The 17,687-nt window shown below is 41.6% G+C and overlaps 2 protein-coding genes and 1 long non-coding RNA gene across 7 annotated transcripts in view; 1 reads left to right on the forward strand and 2 right to left on the reverse strand.

The window, feature by feature from the left end:
- The window catches only part of MTA3 (metastasis associated 1 family member 3), a 155,736-nt gene extending 152,380 nt beyond the window's left edge, over positions 1-3,356 (reverse strand). For all 4 annotated transcript variants that reach the window (XM_068676725.1, XM_068676721.1, XM_068676723.1 and 1 more), the window contains exons 1-2: positions 3,219-3,356; positions 2,224-2,365 (exon numbers count right to left, since the gene is read on the reverse strand). In XM_068676725.1, coding sequence (XP_068532826.1) covers positions 2,224-2,308 — 85 coding nt within the window. In that variant the 5' untranslated portion in view covers positions 2,309-2,365; positions 3,219-3,356. The remainder of the gene's footprint in view (positions 1-2,223; positions 2,366-3,218) is intronic.
- Positions 3,357-3,542: 186 nt separating this feature from the next.
- Positions 3,543-16,582, forward strand: KCNG3 (potassium voltage-gated channel modifier subfamily G member 3). 2 transcript variants are annotated; one of them, XM_068676729.1, is made up of 2 exons: positions 3,543-4,672; positions 13,081-16,582. In XM_068676729.1, exons 1-2 carry the CDS (start codon positions 4,017-4,019, stop codon positions 13,724-13,726), a joined length of 1,302 nt encoding a protein of 433 aa, XP_068532830.1. In that variant the 5' UTR covers positions 3,543-4,016; the 3' UTR covers positions 13,727-16,582. The 2 variants fall into 2 exon arrangements, with proteins under 2 accessions (XP_068532830.1, XP_068532831.1); XM_068676730.1 differs by having other exon boundaries at positions 3,839-4,639.
- LOC137853888 (uncharacterized) lies at positions 5,186-7,528 on the reverse strand. Its single transcript, XR_011094798.1, has 3 exons — positions 7,244-7,528; positions 6,105-6,173; positions 5,186-5,513 (listed from the first exon to the last, which is right to left on the reverse strand). It is a non-coding gene; the product is annotated as an uncharacterized lncRNA (long non-coding RNA).
- Positions 16,583-17,687: the final 1,105 nt, after the last annotated feature.

The raw sequence follows: 17,687 nt of genomic DNA on the forward strand, positions 1-17,687 counted from the left end.
CGCTGTCTGACCCACAAATGCATCAAGTCCCCAGTATCAAAGCTAATTGCTCACAGCCAAATTTCCCGAACTCTTAGCATGTTTCATGAAATAACTTAGTCTAATTCTAAATGTCAACTGCAGATTGTATTCCGTGCACATGTATATCTATGTGAATACCCAGCTCCCTACTAAATGTCATTCAGCCACTTTTAGCAACATTCATATTCAAAATTATTCAGATCTTTATAAGTGCCTCAGTGACAAGGGAACTTGTACTCTCGTGTCAGGTGCCACCGACGATCCAAACTGCATCTGTCATTAGATTTTGTTTTGCAATTATACATGGCGATAGGCCCCTCTCCTGAGAGGTTTCCTACGTAGCCCACAAACCACATTGAAGCAGTGGGGGGCTCTGGTGCAGAGAAGTTAGATAGCAGCAAAAACATCTAGTGGAAACCATCCCCCCCGATCTAAACTGAAGACAATTGCAAACACTAGTGCATCCATGCACACTGAACCTTCTGAAGCATTTCTTCTATTCTTTATTCATTGCCTCTTCAAGTAATTAAGATAAATATTGCCAAATATATTGTTCCCTCCCATCCCACCCTCCTCCCCCCTCCTCCCTCCCCCCCCAACAATTTTATATGTTAGGTACTGTGTGCTCCACCAAAATCTTTTGTTCTATGTCTGCAAGTATGTCATTCAGGCATCCTGCTCCACAGCTGGAGCCCCTAGGTGCTGCAGTGCTAAAAACAAACACGGATCCTGACAGAGGACACTCCACCAAAAGCCAGTTTTGCCTGCACTCAAGTCAAGATCGCTCAGTAGCTACCTCAGCAGGAACTGGATCTGATCTGGAGTTATGAAAAAAGCTTGCCAACAAAATATGCCAGCTTGTTCACATAAAAGATAGAAGCAAATGACCTCTTTTTTTTTAAAAAAAAAATAAGCAATCACAGTGCTGCACTCGAAACACAGAACAATGGTCTCAGCACGAGGCCAGAAAGATTTGGAAACTGTAGAAAATATTTCAAGTTCATTAAATACCCTTAGGATGCAATAGCACAATACAAGCCATGAAAATAAATGTTGACATACAGAAAGCTATTTTTACATAATGACTATTAATTGTGAAGTTCCTCCTGGGCAGTAAATGATACAACTGTAACACCAGGAGAAGGGTAATTACTTTGATTCAACATCCCAGTGTGTATTTCCAGAGCATTTAACAACAACAACAACAACAAAGCCACACACACAAAAGACAACCCCCAAATACCTCAACAGCTGAACTCAGCTAACTGCTTGAAAGAGGTCTTTGCTATATTTCAGATTAGCAGCCAGCTCAGTCCCTCTGAAGTTTTGCTTGAAGCCTTGTACTTTACCATTTAACCTTGAGGCTGAATACTAATTTCTCTGCTGACCTATTTACATGGATTTATTGGCTCACTTTTATTATTATTAATTTGGTTCAATCTTTAAAAACAGGGCAACTGGAACTTTCAAACACTTCCCTCCTTTCCCATGCACGGCCTTTAAAATACTTCTTCCTTCTTATATTGCTAAATGTTTCTCTTTACGGTCACACAAAGTTGTTTTAAGTGCTCTGTCTCTTTTGGGATCTTCATCCTATTTTTCAAGTTTCTTGACTCATAAAATTCAGTAACAAAAGAAAGTTATTATGCTCACTGAAATTTCCTGAAGAATAAGACAGCTGTAACAAGTCAGCTACTGAACTGACACTCGTAACTCCTGAGCAAGTCCTACGAAGCCATTGGAACTTCCACACATTTAGCAATAAAACTGCTATTTCATAATGACAGCAGCATGACCAGTCTGAAAAGGCCACAGATCAGAACACTTGCAAGAAAATTACAAATCCTGTCTAAAATCTGAATTTTTGCTCCTGGTAAATTACTGCTCCTGGCGTGAGAACACATTGCTTACAGCTATTGACACCAGCTAGCTAGAACAAATCTCCTCGACTGAAAGTCAGTAATTATAACTAAAATAAGTAAACTGCAACATGCTAGACTACAGAGAGGTAAAATCCAGCAACTGGCACGGCTGTTGTCAGGTTAGCTTTGCTTACTGCTGTTATTCCAAAGAAGGAAATCATTGTAGTCCATATTTAAAAGAAAGAATCAAATAGAAATGTGCATCAGACCAACCTATAATGCTTTATCCACTGGGTCACTTGCAAGATAAAGTCTGACTGTAGCATGCCTGGCACTTTACCTGCTCTGCCACACAGCTTCACGGCACAGGAAGCTTTGTCTGTCTCAAAACGATTTCCAGAAAGCACACTCCAACACACTTTCATGCAGCTCGTCCATCCTCAGACCCAGTAGTTTGGACCGTCCTCTCTTCTGCCAACTTGCTACAAAGGATGAAGGGGGTTAAAACATGTGGAGCAGCAAGCATGACAAATTGCAAAGCCAGAAGCACCTGGGTAACTCATTATCGCTGACAGCCCTACTCAGTTTTTGCTACTTTTTTTTTTTTTTTAAACCAGATATTCCAGTAACTGTTTCTGGAAGAATGAAGGGCAGAAGCATACCCAAAGCGAGGTGAAGCGGTTTAGAAGAGTGTTTGTTGCTTATAAAAATAACCAGCAGGCAAGACACATGAAAGAGCTGCAGCTGCTGGAAGCAAGAATCTTTCCAGCTATATGGGGGAAAAAAAAAATTAAAAAAAATAGCACCAGAATCAGAACGACTAAAAGGAGATAAAGATGCCCTTACTGGGGAGCAGCACACTGACGTGTATACTTTACTACATCCTGCAGCCGGAGTTTGGGTGGTTTTCCTTTCTTCTCGGTCAGCTAAGCGAGAACACCGACTGACTGTGACCTCTAGCGGCCGCTCGCCGCGCCGTGCGAGGGGCGCTGCCGAAGCCCTTTTGGAGGCACCGTGGGCATTTATCCCCACCTCTCTTCGTGTTTTATAGACAGAGGCCAAACGGCGATAAGATAATAGTGCTTAATCGCATTCTCCTTTAAAACAAGCGGCTCTACAGGATCACACGGCCATCCACGTCTTGCAAGGCATCCTGCAAACCTCAGCTGGGGGAGTAACATGGCAGCAGCAGCAAAGGCTGCCAAGAGAAACCCCTGAATCTGGAGCAGGAAAGGGCGGGGGTGGCGGAGCACTGCCCTAAGCTGGGTGTCCTGCTACAGGCGGAGCCCCTGGGCCGTAAAACCTCTGGGATCAGCGGGGAGAAGAGGCACTCACCTGCCCTCTGTCCTGGCAGCACGCCGGCACCTGGAGGCATCGCCCCGAGGGGAGAGCTCCGGGGATGCTCCAGGTGGTGGCGAGCACGGAAAAAGGCTCAGCCCTGAGAGCCGGAGTGTTAGGGTACCAGAGAGGGAGAGAGGCGAGAGGGGTGGAAGCGAGGAGCTCCCTGTGCGTGCTGCAGACCCCTGAAATCCAAGCCCTGGAGGGCGGCCCGGGTGGCACCAGCTGGTGCCCGATGTGAGCCGCGGCGGGGCGTCGGGAAGCCGGCGGGGGGCCGGAGCGGGGCAGGGGGCGCCCGCTGCGCCTCGCCACTCTGCCCGCACGGCACGGGAGGAGGAGGAGGAGCGCCGCCTCCTCTTCTTCCTCCCCCTCTCCTCCTCCTCCTCCTCCTCCAGATGTGCGCGGGTCCCCGGCCGGGGACAGCCCTTCGGGGGAGGCGGCAGCGCCGCTCCGCAGCCCCCTGCCCGGGCACCGCCGGCGGCCAACTTCGCCGGGGAGACCCGCGGGGGGGAGAGCCGCCTCCATCCCTTCCCCGGTACCGGCGGCGCCTCTCCCGCCCCCCCGGCTCTCCTCCCTCCCTCCATCCATCCCTCCATCCCTCCCTCCTTCCCTCCATCCCTCCCTCGTTCCCTCCCCGCCCGCCCCGTCGCCGAGCGGGAGCCGCCAGCGGTGCGAGCGGAGCCGGAGCCGGGGCAGCCGCTGCCGCCCCCCGCCTCTCCCGGCCCGGCCCGGCCCCTGCCCCTCTTCCTCCTCCTCCTCCTCCTCTTCCTCCTCCTCCTCCGTCCCGCCCAAGCCATGAACTTTGGCCGCGGCCCCCCGGTGGTGTTGAACGTCGGGGGCACCCGGTACTCCTTCTCCCGGGAGGTGCTGAAGGATTTCCCGCTGCGGCGGGTGAGCCGCCTGCACGGCTGCCTGTCGGAGCAGGACGTGCTGGAGGTGTGCGACGACTACGACCGGGAGCGGAACGAGTATTTCTTCGACCGGCACTCGGAGGCTTTCGGCTTCATCATGCTCTACGTGCGGCACGGCCACCTGCGCTTCGTGCCGCACATGTGCGAGCTCTCCTTCTACAACGAGCTGCTCTACTGGGGGCTGGAGGGCTCCCACCTCGACTACTGCTGCCAGCGCCGCCTCGACGACCGCCTGGCCGAGTCGCGGCCCTATTACTGCCCCGAGGAGCCGGCGGGGGACGCGGGCGGCGACCCCCGGGCCAAGGGGCGGCGGGCGGCGGGGGGCGAGGGCGGCAAGTGGCTGGAGAGGATGCGGAGGACTTTCGAGGAGCCCACGTCTTCCCTGGCCGCCCAGGTCCTGGCCACCGTCTCCATCCTCTTCGTCATCGTGTCCATGGTGGTGCTGTGCGCCAGCACCCTGCCCGAGTGGCGGGCGCCGGAGAACCGCAGCGTGGAGGAGCAGAGCAGGTACACAGCAGAGTCAGTGAGGGAGCCCTCAGGGTAGGAGGATCCTTTATTTTCCCGCTGTCCGCCCCCTCCCAGTGTGTCCCGTCCGCTGTGTCCCGCCGCTCGTCGCGATGCTCTCTGCAGGTGTCGGGGGGTCGGGGCCGCGCCGCTTCCCCGCCCGCACCCCCTGAACCCCGAAATCAGCCCGGGGACGGAGAACAGGGGGGGCTCGGAGGAGCCGGAGCGGAACCGGAGCGGAGCCGGAGCGATCGGGACGCGGCTCCCGCTCCTCCAAAGGCGCCGGCCCCTCTTGTCTCAGCGCTGCCGTGCCCCTCTTTGGAGGCACGGGGGGCTCCTCACCCACCTAGGGAGGCTCACAAGGGGGAGAAACAAATTAAAAAAAAGGAAAATAAAGCCTGAAAGAAAGCAGCTCCCTTCTCTTTTATTTGGGGAAGAGCGCGCTGCGTGCGTTCACACAGGAGAACACCCCGTGTTAGGGAGCTGATCTGGGAACACCTCGCATGGGGCGGCAGCCGGACCCTATTCCTCTGCCGCTCGGCTCCTCTGTATAGAGGCACCGGAGATGATCAGCCTGAGCATTAAGCTCCTGCAGATGCATCGCACAGTGCCCCAGGATATGAACGTAGCAGATGTTTACATTTCCTTTTGACGAAACATGTATAAAGACGCTAACGTTGTGGAACAGCTGCAGCAACCAGGGCATGGGGGTATAAGGCTCAGTCCTGGTGTTACACCTGTCAGACCGAGGCCTTTTTTTGTCATCTTTGTGACCTCAGCTCAGGGTTACATCGATGTGACTCTGCTGACTTCGGTACCATTGCTCTCCATCTTCCATTCTCTTGAGAACAGGATCAGGACCACTCCAGTAAGACTTCTCTCATAAATAAGATTCAGATATAGATAGCATAAAAGTAAACATTTCTCATGTTTTCCGCCTTCTTTATTAGTTTAAAATATAGAGTATTCAACAAAAGTTTTCAGCTTCTACTCTGCTATGGGGGCCCTACAGTGAAATTGCAGCCTAGTCATTATGAAATTACCATCCTTTACTGTAGATTTAATTGGAACGTGATATATTATATCTTAGTAGCCAAATTAATTCCTTGGAAAGTGTTTTCATAGTTTCCATTAACTTAATGGAAAGTGCACCTGTATTTCTGTTTGTAGCTGAGCCAAAGCATTAATTGTATGAACAAAAAGAAAGCAGATACAGACTTAGAAGCTGTTGATTCCTGCCTACATGCAGTCAAAAGTTGCTCTTACAGGTTCTTCCAGTTAAAAACCTTAATCTTTGTTGTTACGTCAAAATGAAGATGCTCTGGGTGATCTGTGTAAGGCAGCAAATTGCTTAGACATCCCCCTCCCCCCAAAAACATAGCTGAAAATATATGCAATGGCATAAACGACTTTGGTGATATCTTTGATCGCATCTTTATGATGTGGAAGTTAACAATTTTTCACTTACTGGGAGTTGCAGATGAACAAGGCTGATGACATGTAATTTTTCTTTCGTAGTGCCTTCATCTTCAAGAACCTGTGTAGATATACACATGATTTTACTCCTCTGAGTGACTAAATTGTATACTGAGCTTTTGAAGGATAAGGTCTTACGTATTTGTGAGATAGTGTGTAGCCAAGCACTTGTCAGGGCACTGAAGGTTACTTTTAAAAAAGAAAGGACCCTGTCAATGACAGGGTGAGTTTTTTTAGGACCAACTGCAGCAGTCTATGGAATTGCAATTAAAAAAAAAAGGGGGGGTATAAATAAAAGTTGCTGTTGAACAGTTTCTAACCATTTTCTTCCAAAAATCTTGTTGCAGATGAGCACTAAATACAGGCTAGCTCATTTTGCGTGCGTCTTCACCCATGTGCTATCACAGCAAATGTGAATTGATAGCAATTTAATGGTGAACACACTGAAGACAGATACAAATGTGTTCCTGTCTGTCCACAGCTTGTCACCTGCTGAGGTGGCCTTGTTCTCTTATGGGAGCCACTCCTTTCTTTATTGTGTATGCAGTGTCATGACTAAAAAGCCTGCAATATCTTGAAAAAAGCAGTGAGCTACGATTAATTTTGAGCAATCCGGTTAAGTTACTACTTTCACTTGCCAAAGGATTTGTGTACTCTGGTGATGCCATCCATCCTAAGTGAGAGTGCTTGTAAACACCTGGCTGCTAGTTCTCAATCTATCTAAAAGTCTGAAGCCAAATCCTGGCTTTTGTTTATTAAATCTCGTTAAAATAAAGTTCTATCTAACATGATAATACAACGGTATTTTTCTCAGGAGAAGTTGTGATATTACTGCTGTAAGCAAGTGGGTTTTGACATACAGCACTATAATTACTAGTACAAAGACTACATTATCCTAAAAACATATTTTGAAAACTTTTAAAAATGAAAAGTGAATGGGCTTCTCTAGAACTCCTTAGAATGCAGACTTTGGGTGTAACCAACTATTAGATCAGTATGAGCCAGTGCTTAGAAGAGATGAGAATTACCTCTGGAAATTCAGCAACCCTAAAATCTCTCTGGTATTTTCAGTTTCTCATAGGCTTACCAATAAAAAAGCAACTGTCCTTTCCTCAATGTTATGTTACTTACGGTTTGGAAAGGTGCCACATGGGTAATTTCTGTGGCCGAGCTGCGGTAACCACCTCCAGAACCACTCAGGGCAGCTGTAGTGAAAACAGCTCTACTGGGGTGTCTCCACCTTATCTGGACATCATTTCTAGAGGCAAGGTGGTAACTAACTCCACATCATTTACAAAATCAGCCTCTTTAATGAGGTTTGCAATAAGGGTTACTACTGCTGCCAATTAATACCAGCTGTGTTTATTATTTCTTTTTGTTATTATTACAGAAACACCTCTTCACCAGAAGAATTGAGTCCACCTAGCTTTTCCCATATCTTTCACAGAAACCCATATGTTGTTATAACTTTTCATTATGACCATGCTGTCAAAAGGTGAACAGCGCATGGCTGTTTCTGATCCTTTGCAGTAATACCCTTCAGAGGGCAACAGAAAACTCTAAAGCTTTTTAAGGAGAGGGATGAAGAATCTGACCTCTGAATTTCACAGGTCTCAGGGACACTGATAAGATAATTCCCTGACTTGCAGAGGGATTGCCTTCCCCAGGTCCATGCTTAGGACGAGGAAGGAGTTATTGAAATTTTCTTGCATTTTATGATTTTGCTCTCTTCCCTGTCTTGGCATGTTTCACTTACCAGAGCTAAAGATTTGCATCAGATTTGCACAGTTTAGGAGCAGACAGCAGGGACACCTGTCTCCCCTTCTGTTGCTTCTGGCAATTTCAAGTCATCTTTGCTCTCCTCTGATCAATGCCAACAGATGCATACTGTGAGTCTCTGGTCAGGGACTCATCCATTAACTGATCGTAAGCATAATCTTTTGGGGAGAGTTTAAGCTTGTAATAGGAAGTCATTTGAAGCTGCTTGACTTAAAGCCAGTACAGTTCTATCTACCCTTCTTAAAACTATTTTTCTAATACTAAATATGAATAGCTTGTTAACACAAGAAGAGACTGTTGCCCCCTCCCCCCCTTTTTTTTTTTTTTACTTACAGAATGATTAAATTTGTACTGAAATAATCCCTCAGTTGTAAAGCATGTATGATTGCCGTGCTGTTAAGCAAAAGCAAATAAACACAGTAACTTCTCCAAACAGCATTTCTCAACAGATGCCAGTGGGCTTTTTTCATCTCTGCAAAACATCAGCTTAAAAAGTTGCATTTGAATTTTAGAGCACAAAAATCATTATTATTTCAGAACACCCAAATGTTCATGCCCAACACCCGTTCATAAAAATAAGACATTCTTTCTTGTGTAAGATCTATCCTGAACGCCATATTTTTGCCTAAGTTCTAAAAGTAGGCTGAAAGTAATGCATGGAACTACAGACCCAATTTCAAAACACAGATGTGGATTCTTCTATCGAATTTAAGAGTTTTAAAAAATAGAGATAACACAAAGAACAGACATTCATCACTTCCTGGCTACAGGGGAACCTCAACAACCTCACCAGGGCTAGGTGCTACTCCTGGGAGCAACATATATGGAAAAGACGCTGAAGACACCAGGGCTGGGATGTTCAACTCCAGGTGTTCCCTGAGAGCTGTGGGGCATGGGCCCCTCTCTTTCCCAGGATAGTGCTGGTCATTACATCCCCCCCATGAGGCATGCAACGGCATTTAATGCATCGGGAGATATGATTGCTACCAAAACAGGGACAGAAGGGAAAAACACCAGCAAGGTTTTTAATGCAGTGAAACTACCTGTTCTGTTGCCCTTGCTCTGCAGTTTGTAGCGAGGCAGAAATCCTGTTGATTTCAAAAGGATTAAAAAAGACCTTTTGCTGAAATGGCTTGGAGTCTTCCTGAGCATGAATTTGATCATTCTCACTACTGCTTGGACATTTTTGAGGCTTAATGTATCTTACATGGAAATAGACTTTAGCAACAATTTATCAAATCAGTGCTGACAGACCTTAATCCTGTCATATACTGTCTTTAACCGTATCATCTGTTTTCCTCGTGTGTCCTGTTGATATGCATGTTTTATTTACAAGTTTAATCAGTAATAGTGCCAGTAATGAATATTTTGGGGAGATTTCAACTGACTCACCAGTGGATATTAAAAGTATACACATTAGCATGCTGGGCCAAGGTGTAATGCTAAGTTGAAATATTTGATGATGTTTCCAATGTGATTTTTTTTTTTTTTAGCATAATAAAATAGTCTTGTTAGTGCACGAAAAGAATTTTCAAGCAGTTTAACTCAGTGTACATAAAATAGCCTATTCTGAAAGGCTGTTATCAGATGGAACAGAAAATTAAACAGTAACTGAATTACACTAGAAATGAGGCTCACAAAGGCTTTATTTTCAGTTAATGGACAACACACTCATTAAAGCAATCTTGAAAACCTGTTAAGTACCAAGAGGCTTACAACTTCAGGAGAAAAAAAAAAAAAACACACACTCATGTACTTATGTCTGGGCCAATGGACAGTAAGTTTGAGCAGAAATAACCCATAACTTATTAAAAACTAGGAATTAATATTCTCCAATTATTCCAATTTTGTGGGGAATCTTAAGGAAACACTTAATAGACTTGTTTTTAATTTCCCATCTCCTTCTTGAATACCAGCTATTTTAAAACTGAACAGATAAAAGCACAACAAACCAGAATAGGTACTACATTTTACCAAATAAAGCTCATGATTTAAGTATATAGCTACAGATGCTTAAAGAGCATATTATTTCATGAACAGGCAGTCTGTCATGTGAATATGCAGCAAATATTTTAGGAATTGTTTACAGAAGATACAGTTACTTTAGTCTTCCAAGTGAACGCATTTTAGTTGGCTTTAAAAAAAACAATTTAGTATGAAGTTAAGGACTTAATTTTGGTTTTCTTATTAAATGTTATTTCTCCATTCACAAGGATATAACTTAGTTACAAAGATAAGTCACTGTAAGGGAGAGGGAAACTTAATCTGAAAGTAGAAATGTAGTATGTAGCACTCTAGCTTTCACAACAGGCCAGAGGTTCCTAGTTGTACTCACCTAAGCACTTATGCACTTAGGTGATACATCAGGACTGCTGAAACCCATCTACAAAAGCAAAAAAAAGTGACACAAGAGGAGGAACAACACGTTTCACTGGTGGCTAAATAGTAGGGAAAGACCCTTCTTTATCTTCTCCCTAGCCAGGATGTCTGTAATTGCTGAGAACGATAGATAAAAAAAACAGAGACATTGAAGTGCAATATGTTGTCAAGTGGCAGCAATGCATCTCCACTATCTTGATCTTGCTTTGTCATTTTTGCATCAAGTAATATTTCTTGGCTGTCTTGTAGTCTGTTCTACAATAAAAGACTCTCCAGTCCTCCCTATTGAAGTATAATTGATTTACAGTATCTCTTGTGCTAAGGACTGACAGAGTAAAACAACAGATTGATCACATTTCATCTAACATGGATTTTTACTTGCACAACTACTCCCCAAAGTTATACCAGACCTCTGAATCAATACTGATTCATAAAGATGACTTCTAAGATATCACAACTATTAGGACCAAGCTTCCTCAAAGCTTGACTAACCTGCCTAATTTGTGATAAAATCAAGGAATTACACCTTCAATGTTATAGGGGCATCAGGAAATACCAATTGAAACAGCTTTAAATTGTAAAATTAAGAATTGCTTTTTCATGTAAATGTTCAACATCCTAGGCATAGGCATAACTACCAAACAAATCTTGTAAGATGGTAATGGAGTTTGTCAGAATTGTACAATATTCCTGGCTGCAAATTTATTTCCAGAAGCATTTTTTTCTTTTAACAATTATGAGTTCTTAAATAGCCAACTTTAAGGACATCCAGCTTTTATCAGTGTGTCCATTAACATGATCTTGCTGTCTGGCTACTTTTACTAGAGAAACTCTTATATATTTCCTCATTATGTATATTAAAATGGTTGAAGTGAATTCACCCATTAACATTTTTTCTTGATTTTTCAACATGAAGGAATGATAATCCATTCATACAAACACTTGCATAAATTCAGTACAAGATTTGTTTAGGTGACATTATGACCTGAATTTTCTTCTACCAAACAAATTGGCATGACAATTACCACTGCCGTTATTAACAGAAACACGAACACCTTCAAAAGCTTAGTTTTTAAGGCAACATTTAATTCTTCAGAAGAAGCTATTTTTAAAATTCAGAGGTCTTTACAACAGAAGTTGCAAACACGGACAAGTATTTTATAAGCCCTTTATTAAGAAAGGCCTCTTGCTTACAGGACTTTCATTTTTATTCGTGAAACATGAATAACAAGGTCATAGCAAGGTCTGATTTTATGTAACTACTTCCCTGAGTAGTTAATACGTGTTCATTTAAATTTTCTGTGGCTGGAATTATGACATAACTTACAACTTTATGTCGACTGACTATTACTGTTGCCTCTACTATTTCACATAAAACTAAAGTGAATGAATGAATAAAATGAAATTAATAAATAAAATTTTAGTGTATGACACTTTTATGAGAGTTGGTTTATAGAGTCTAGTAGTATAGTTACAGGAGTTACAGAAGACTTTGTTCTTCTAGCAGGCCACTGTCTTAATAATAACAGATTTCAGAAATGGTAACAAAAAAAGAAAACTTGTTAGGGAAACAAAATTTTATGTTTCAAATGACAGATTATTACTTACAAATCACTACTGTTTCTGTAGACAGTACCTTGTTAGGATCCCTGCAGTAGAAAGAAAACTCTCTGGTTTCATCTAGCATTTTCAGTCTCCAATTTCATCTCACTATCCTTTCAGACCTGTTGGTAGAGATGGCACTGATAAACGCTTTTTTTTTTACACAAAAAGTTGTTGAAAAAAGATAAGCAAACAAAGGAAATAGGGAAGTATTAGCTCCCATTCCCTCCCACATTAAATAAGTGAGTGTAGTTTGAAGTCTTAAGAAAAGGGTTATTTTGATACCCATTTCTACCTTCTAGTGGTTTGAGGCTGAGAATGCTCTCTCAAGTCTCACGTGCTGCACTGGGATTTTAAAACATTCAGAAACGTAATGAAATCACCCTCCAGGACAGCAATGCTTTCTTTAATCAGGGCTGCTATTTGTATTTGGCAAGAAGATGATCTCGCCTATTGCTTTGCTTATCTTGACATTTCACTGTGACACAGTTTACAGGGAGTTACATTTAAAAGAAAAACTTCCATAATGCCAAGCCTAGCAGTAAATGGAAGGACACAAGCTTATTACTTTGGTACTATGTGTACCCAACTGTGAAGAATAAAATATCACCTGTATTTAGTGTTGATATTATAAAGTTTTGAATACAGTTCTTGGTTAGCCTCTGTTTAGGATGCAAACAAGACTGGTTTCGGCTGGTTCTTGAACAGCCAATTTGCATGAATTATCTGTTGCAAAAGCTGATTTCCTCCTACTCCATCTTCACTTTCATTTCAGTTTAGCAGTCTGGTTCAACACATTGCCAGTTCACTGATCCACAGTCATTGGCATTTGTAAGTGGATCAGTTCTTACAGATTTTAAACAAAAACAAACAAAGTATTCTAGATTATGTTACGCACTGGCACTCCATCATTTCCTGCAGGGTTCCAGATTTTCTAGGCCTATGTGTCCAGTATTAGGACTAGAATCTGTAATTCATAGAAAGTGATCAGTGATGGGGTTCTTACCACAGATCAGTTTAAACTCTGCACTAGGTCCTAAGGTTAGTTGCTGAAATTTGGTGTTACATGCTCAGAATAAGAATAGTGTGGCTTTCTGTTTGTTGCTTGTGAAGGTCTGAATGTCAATTTGGTAATGTCCATGAAAAAACAAACCGGCACTAAAGCCTTTCCTCAGAACATAAATACTGTATTTTGTTTCTTTTGACAGGATAATTGAAGCTATCTGCATAGGCTGGTTCACTGCAGAGTGCATTGTGAGGTTCATCGTTTCAAAAAACAAGTGTGAGTTTGTCAGAAGACCTCTCAACATCATTGATTTACTGGCAATTACTCCTTACTACATCTCTGTTCTAATGACAGTTTTTACAGGGGAAAACTCACAGCTTCAGAGGGCTGGAGTCACCTTGAGGGTCTTAAGAATGATGAGGATTTTTTGGGTGATTAAACTGGCTCGTCATTTCATTGGCCTTCAAACACTTGGTCTGACTCTGAAGCGTTGTTACAGAGAGATGGTGATGCTCCTTGTCTTTATCTGTGTTGCTATGGCAATTTTCAGTGCACTTTCCCAGCTTCTTGAAAATGGGCTGGACTTGGGAACAAAGAATAAGGATTATGCCAGCATCCCTGCTGCTTGTTGGTGGGTGATCATCTCTATGACCACGGTTGGTTATGGTGACATGTGTCCCATCACTGTACCAGGAAGGATTCTCGGAGGAATTTGCGTGGTTAGTGGCATCGTTTTACTAGCCTTGCCAATCACCTTCATTTATCATAGCTTCGTGCAGTGTTACCATGAGCTCAAGTTCCGGTCTGCTCGGTACAGTAGAAGCCTCTCAGCTGAATTCTTAAATTGACCAAACTTGAGTTCTGTTGTAGTTACTTGCTAAGCTTTGTCTTAGGAGAAGATGGTGGAAAGTCTCTTCACGTGTCCTCCTTGACTGGATGGTCCTATGGAACAACATTCTCGCCAGCCTGGAGAAAGCCCTTCACCATTCAGACAGGAAGGATGACCACCTGCCTTGGGCACCTTGCAAGGAGAGGGAGTGATGTTTCAAATTTGAGAGAACAACACAAGAGGATTCAGAAGTCCTCCACCAGACCAGTTTGGTCTTCAGTTTGCCTTTCCACACGAAAGCAGAACAAAAAATGTGCTTAACGTTGAGTTTCATCATTCCCATAATTACATCCTATATCAAAGCAATGTGTAGCAGAAATTTTTCAAAGATTAAAAATCTAAATGCTCTGTAGAGGCATCATACTCTCTTGCCTGAAGTATCTCTACTTCTAACCCAGATAACCAAACTAAATACTTGAAGGAGAATTGCTGCTACTTTTGAGCTTCACAACACAGTACAGCTGGTTCTGTGACTTAGAAAAGATGAAGAATATAGGTCAGTAGGGAAAAAAATCTTGAGGTCTGATTCTGATCTTTGATGAAGCACACAGATTTTCCATTAAAAAACAGCGGAGTCAGTGTCTTTGCTCTGAATTTATAGTGGAATAACTAAAAAGAGTACATATACCTTTGAACGTTGTAGCAAAGACTTCCTTAACCACAATTACTTTCGTCTCTGGAACCAAATGTTTAATAGAAGTGTGGTACTTTATAAAGGTCAGCATAAAAAATCAGGCATTGATAAATATATTTTCTGGTAGTTTAGTGGGGGAGCTATCCAAATTTTACATACACTCAGTTAAACTCCATCCACCTGAAGTTACATATTCACAAACATATTTTTTCCCATTTAAACGAACATATATATATCGTAGTGAAAGTCCTTTAAGACCAATTATAAGATTCCATCACTTGAAACAGTCCAGAGAAAGCAAGAGTAGCTGCTCCCTGTCAGATGAGACTTGTCATCATCTTGAAATTCAGCAATCCTTACAGAAGGGTACATTTTACTTTCATAGAAGTTTTAAAAACAACTGTAAAAAGCCCAAAAGAGATCAAAGAAAGTAAAATATAGAAGTGTAAGTTGCGCTTGGCAAAAGGGTATATTCTCCAATGTAACTAGAAAATTAAAATGAATCAAGTTAGGTTCTGAAATATTGTTCACTACATTTCTTGTGTAGTACTGCTAAATAGCCTTGTTCAGTATAATTCTGAAAAGCTGCTATATAGAACTGTGCAGTTGGATACTAAAACATATTTAGGTATAGCTTTACAAATTTGGGTACCAATAAACATCATTATTAACCTGGAAGTTCAGAGTCATCGGCATAGTTGAATTTGATGTGCTTGCCTGAAAATAATGCGTTTACTATTACTGTGCTGTAAAAGCATCTTTTATATATGTATTTGTTAACAGCTCTAGAAATAAAATGAGTACCACCTAGAAAACGCATCTCTGGAACTGCTCACTCAAATAGAAATGCCACGTTGGTCAATGACCAGTATGTTGAAGGCTCTACCATGAAAAGAGCACTCAGGACTTGAAAAATTCATTTAGCATTTTAAGTGGTCTTAGTCTTAAGTAGTCTTAAGGGATTACATTGCAAATACAATTTTTCTGAAGACCTGGAAAGAACTTTAGTAGCCTCCTCACAGACAAGCTTGACAATTCCTTCAGTAGTTTTTAAAGAACACATTATTAAGTAATGTTACAGACATACCTCTGTTTCTTGCCACTGATGTTCTGGCGTTCAGCTCTAAACTTCCCTATACTGCTATATTTATGCCTTTTGTATCGAAATTATGTAGTTCAGGAATGTTCTCTTGCATCCACAGAGAGATAAATATCAGCAAAAAGTTCTGTCTTAGGTGAAATTCACAGCTGATGTTAGCTAGGTAAGTAGTGACTTCAGAGGCACTTAGATGTTTTACACCAGCAGCGATGCTGGCTCTGTATTCCTGCATGTGTACCTATATATATCCTGCATATATTATACATTATTGTCAGGTGAAATGTTTTCTCCTCCTTACAAAAAAATTCCTTCTTGACAAAATTGAAATTTCAGACTTCAATCCAAACAGAGCTGATTGAGGAAAATGACATTTTCATCTTCTAATGAAAAGTTTATTTTGACAGTATCAGAAAAACCCCCTTTTCAAGGAGAAAACCTCTATTTTTTTTATACTTTTCTCCATTTTTTTCCATTAAAAATGAAAAAAAACCACGTAATAACTTTGCCCTACAGATTTTCATATGCTGTTTTCCAAGTATTAATGCTTGGGAAAAAATACCAATAAAACTCCTTAAAATTTACTTTGTCTTTTGTCCTTTTATTGTATTTAACCAAACCAATGATCTGGGGTAGAACCCTCTTTCCACAAAACACCCCATCCTCAGGATGATAATAGTTTGAAATCAGCACACAACATGAATGTACTTCGAAGTACGTTGCAATCTTGATTTCAAGACAAAATGAAATGCACTGTAGCACTACGTGTAAATCTAACTTTTTGTACAAAGGAAAGAATATGAACTAATGCACATAATAACTTCTGAATACCAATTTGAATCATGAATCATTTTGTATAAGCAATTAAGGATGGGAAGTTTTCAAAGATGAACAGATCCAGGCTATATCTGGTACACAAACAAAATGATCCTTTATGATTGTTCTCCAGCTAAAGAATCCTTCCCCAGTGTAAAAAGATTATCTACTGAAAATAATTGTGTAACAGAAAAAGTCTGTGGAGATTATATACTTTTTTAAAACAGTTTATGTTCAGTTTTTGTATGGCAAAATGTGAACAGAATAACCTTGATGTATTTTTGAGTTATAATAAAATATTATTTTGAAACTGCTCTCTTTATAAGCCCACTAACGAGAGATACATTTATTATTTTTTTTTTTAATTATTATTATTTTTTGCTGTTGTATTATGGTTATCAGTGTGTAGCCTTTAGTTTCCTTAGAAACCAAGTTGAAGTAACGTGATCTCAATGGTAACTTTAAAACAGAATTTTATAGTAAGTAAATAGGGTACGTTACATTTTCAATGGTCAATTTTCTGTGGTCTAGAATAAGTGTATCTTTAAGCTGGTGACGCTTTTACTGAAAGTGTACTTGAGGCCACGTTTTATGCAGACATTGGATGCAGAGCTTTCTTTCCAAATTACAGCATTTCAAAGCCAAATGAGGACAAAGTGGCTCATTTCTAATAATTGCCAGTTTGAAGCCAACACAGTAAAAATATTTCATGGATAGTACCTCTTTCATTATTTGAAACATTTACAGTTGGAACAAATTAGATAAAATACAAACATAGTAAAACTAGGCATAAATAAAAATAACTTACATAATTGTGACCCAGCCTGTTCGTCTAAAGCTAAACCCCATGCCAATGAATTTTGAACTGTCATTAAATATCTTGATGACAGCAAAGGTTAATCACACTTACACACTAGGTTCGATCCTTAGGACTGACCTACTGCGAACGGTATATTGGCTGCAGTCCTTCAAGGTCCTCAGTGCCACTTAAAAACATTTGATCATTACTGAAATCACTGTAACTGAAAGGTGTCTACAATATATCTTCCTTCTACAGTTCCACACAAAGCACCATCCCCAAAATAACAAAGAATGGAAGAACACAATTTCCTTTGATGTAAGGCTATAAAATGATACTGTTTTTATGAACACCTTCCCCAAAACAAAACAAAAAACAAAAACAAACAAAAACAATTAGTTCAATCAACTAGTGATTTTAAGGTTTTACTAGCCCAGGGATCAGCCATTTAAATATGTGATATTCATTCTTACTGTACAGTGGTTGATCCTGCTATACCCAGAGCAAGCTTGATGAAGATAAAAATCCTTTATACCCACCTTGATACCCAGATATTTAGAGGAAAAGGTACAGGG

The sequence above is a fragment of the Anas acuta genome, chromosome 3, assembly GCF_963932015.1.
Source record: "Anas acuta chromosome 3, bAnaAcu1.1, whole genome shotgun sequence".
NCBI lineage: Eukaryota > Metazoa > Chordata > Aves > Anseriformes > Anatidae > Anas > Anas acuta.

Coding starts and splice junctions, on each gene's coding strand:
- KCNG3 (XM_068676729.1), top strand. CDS start 4,017: ATGAACTTTGGCCGCGGCCCCCCGGTGGTGTTGAACGTCGGGGGCACC. Junction 4,673..13,080: donor TCAGTGAGGGAGCCCTCAGG/GTAGGAGGATCC, acceptor TTCTTTTGACAG/GATAATTGAAGCTATCTGCA.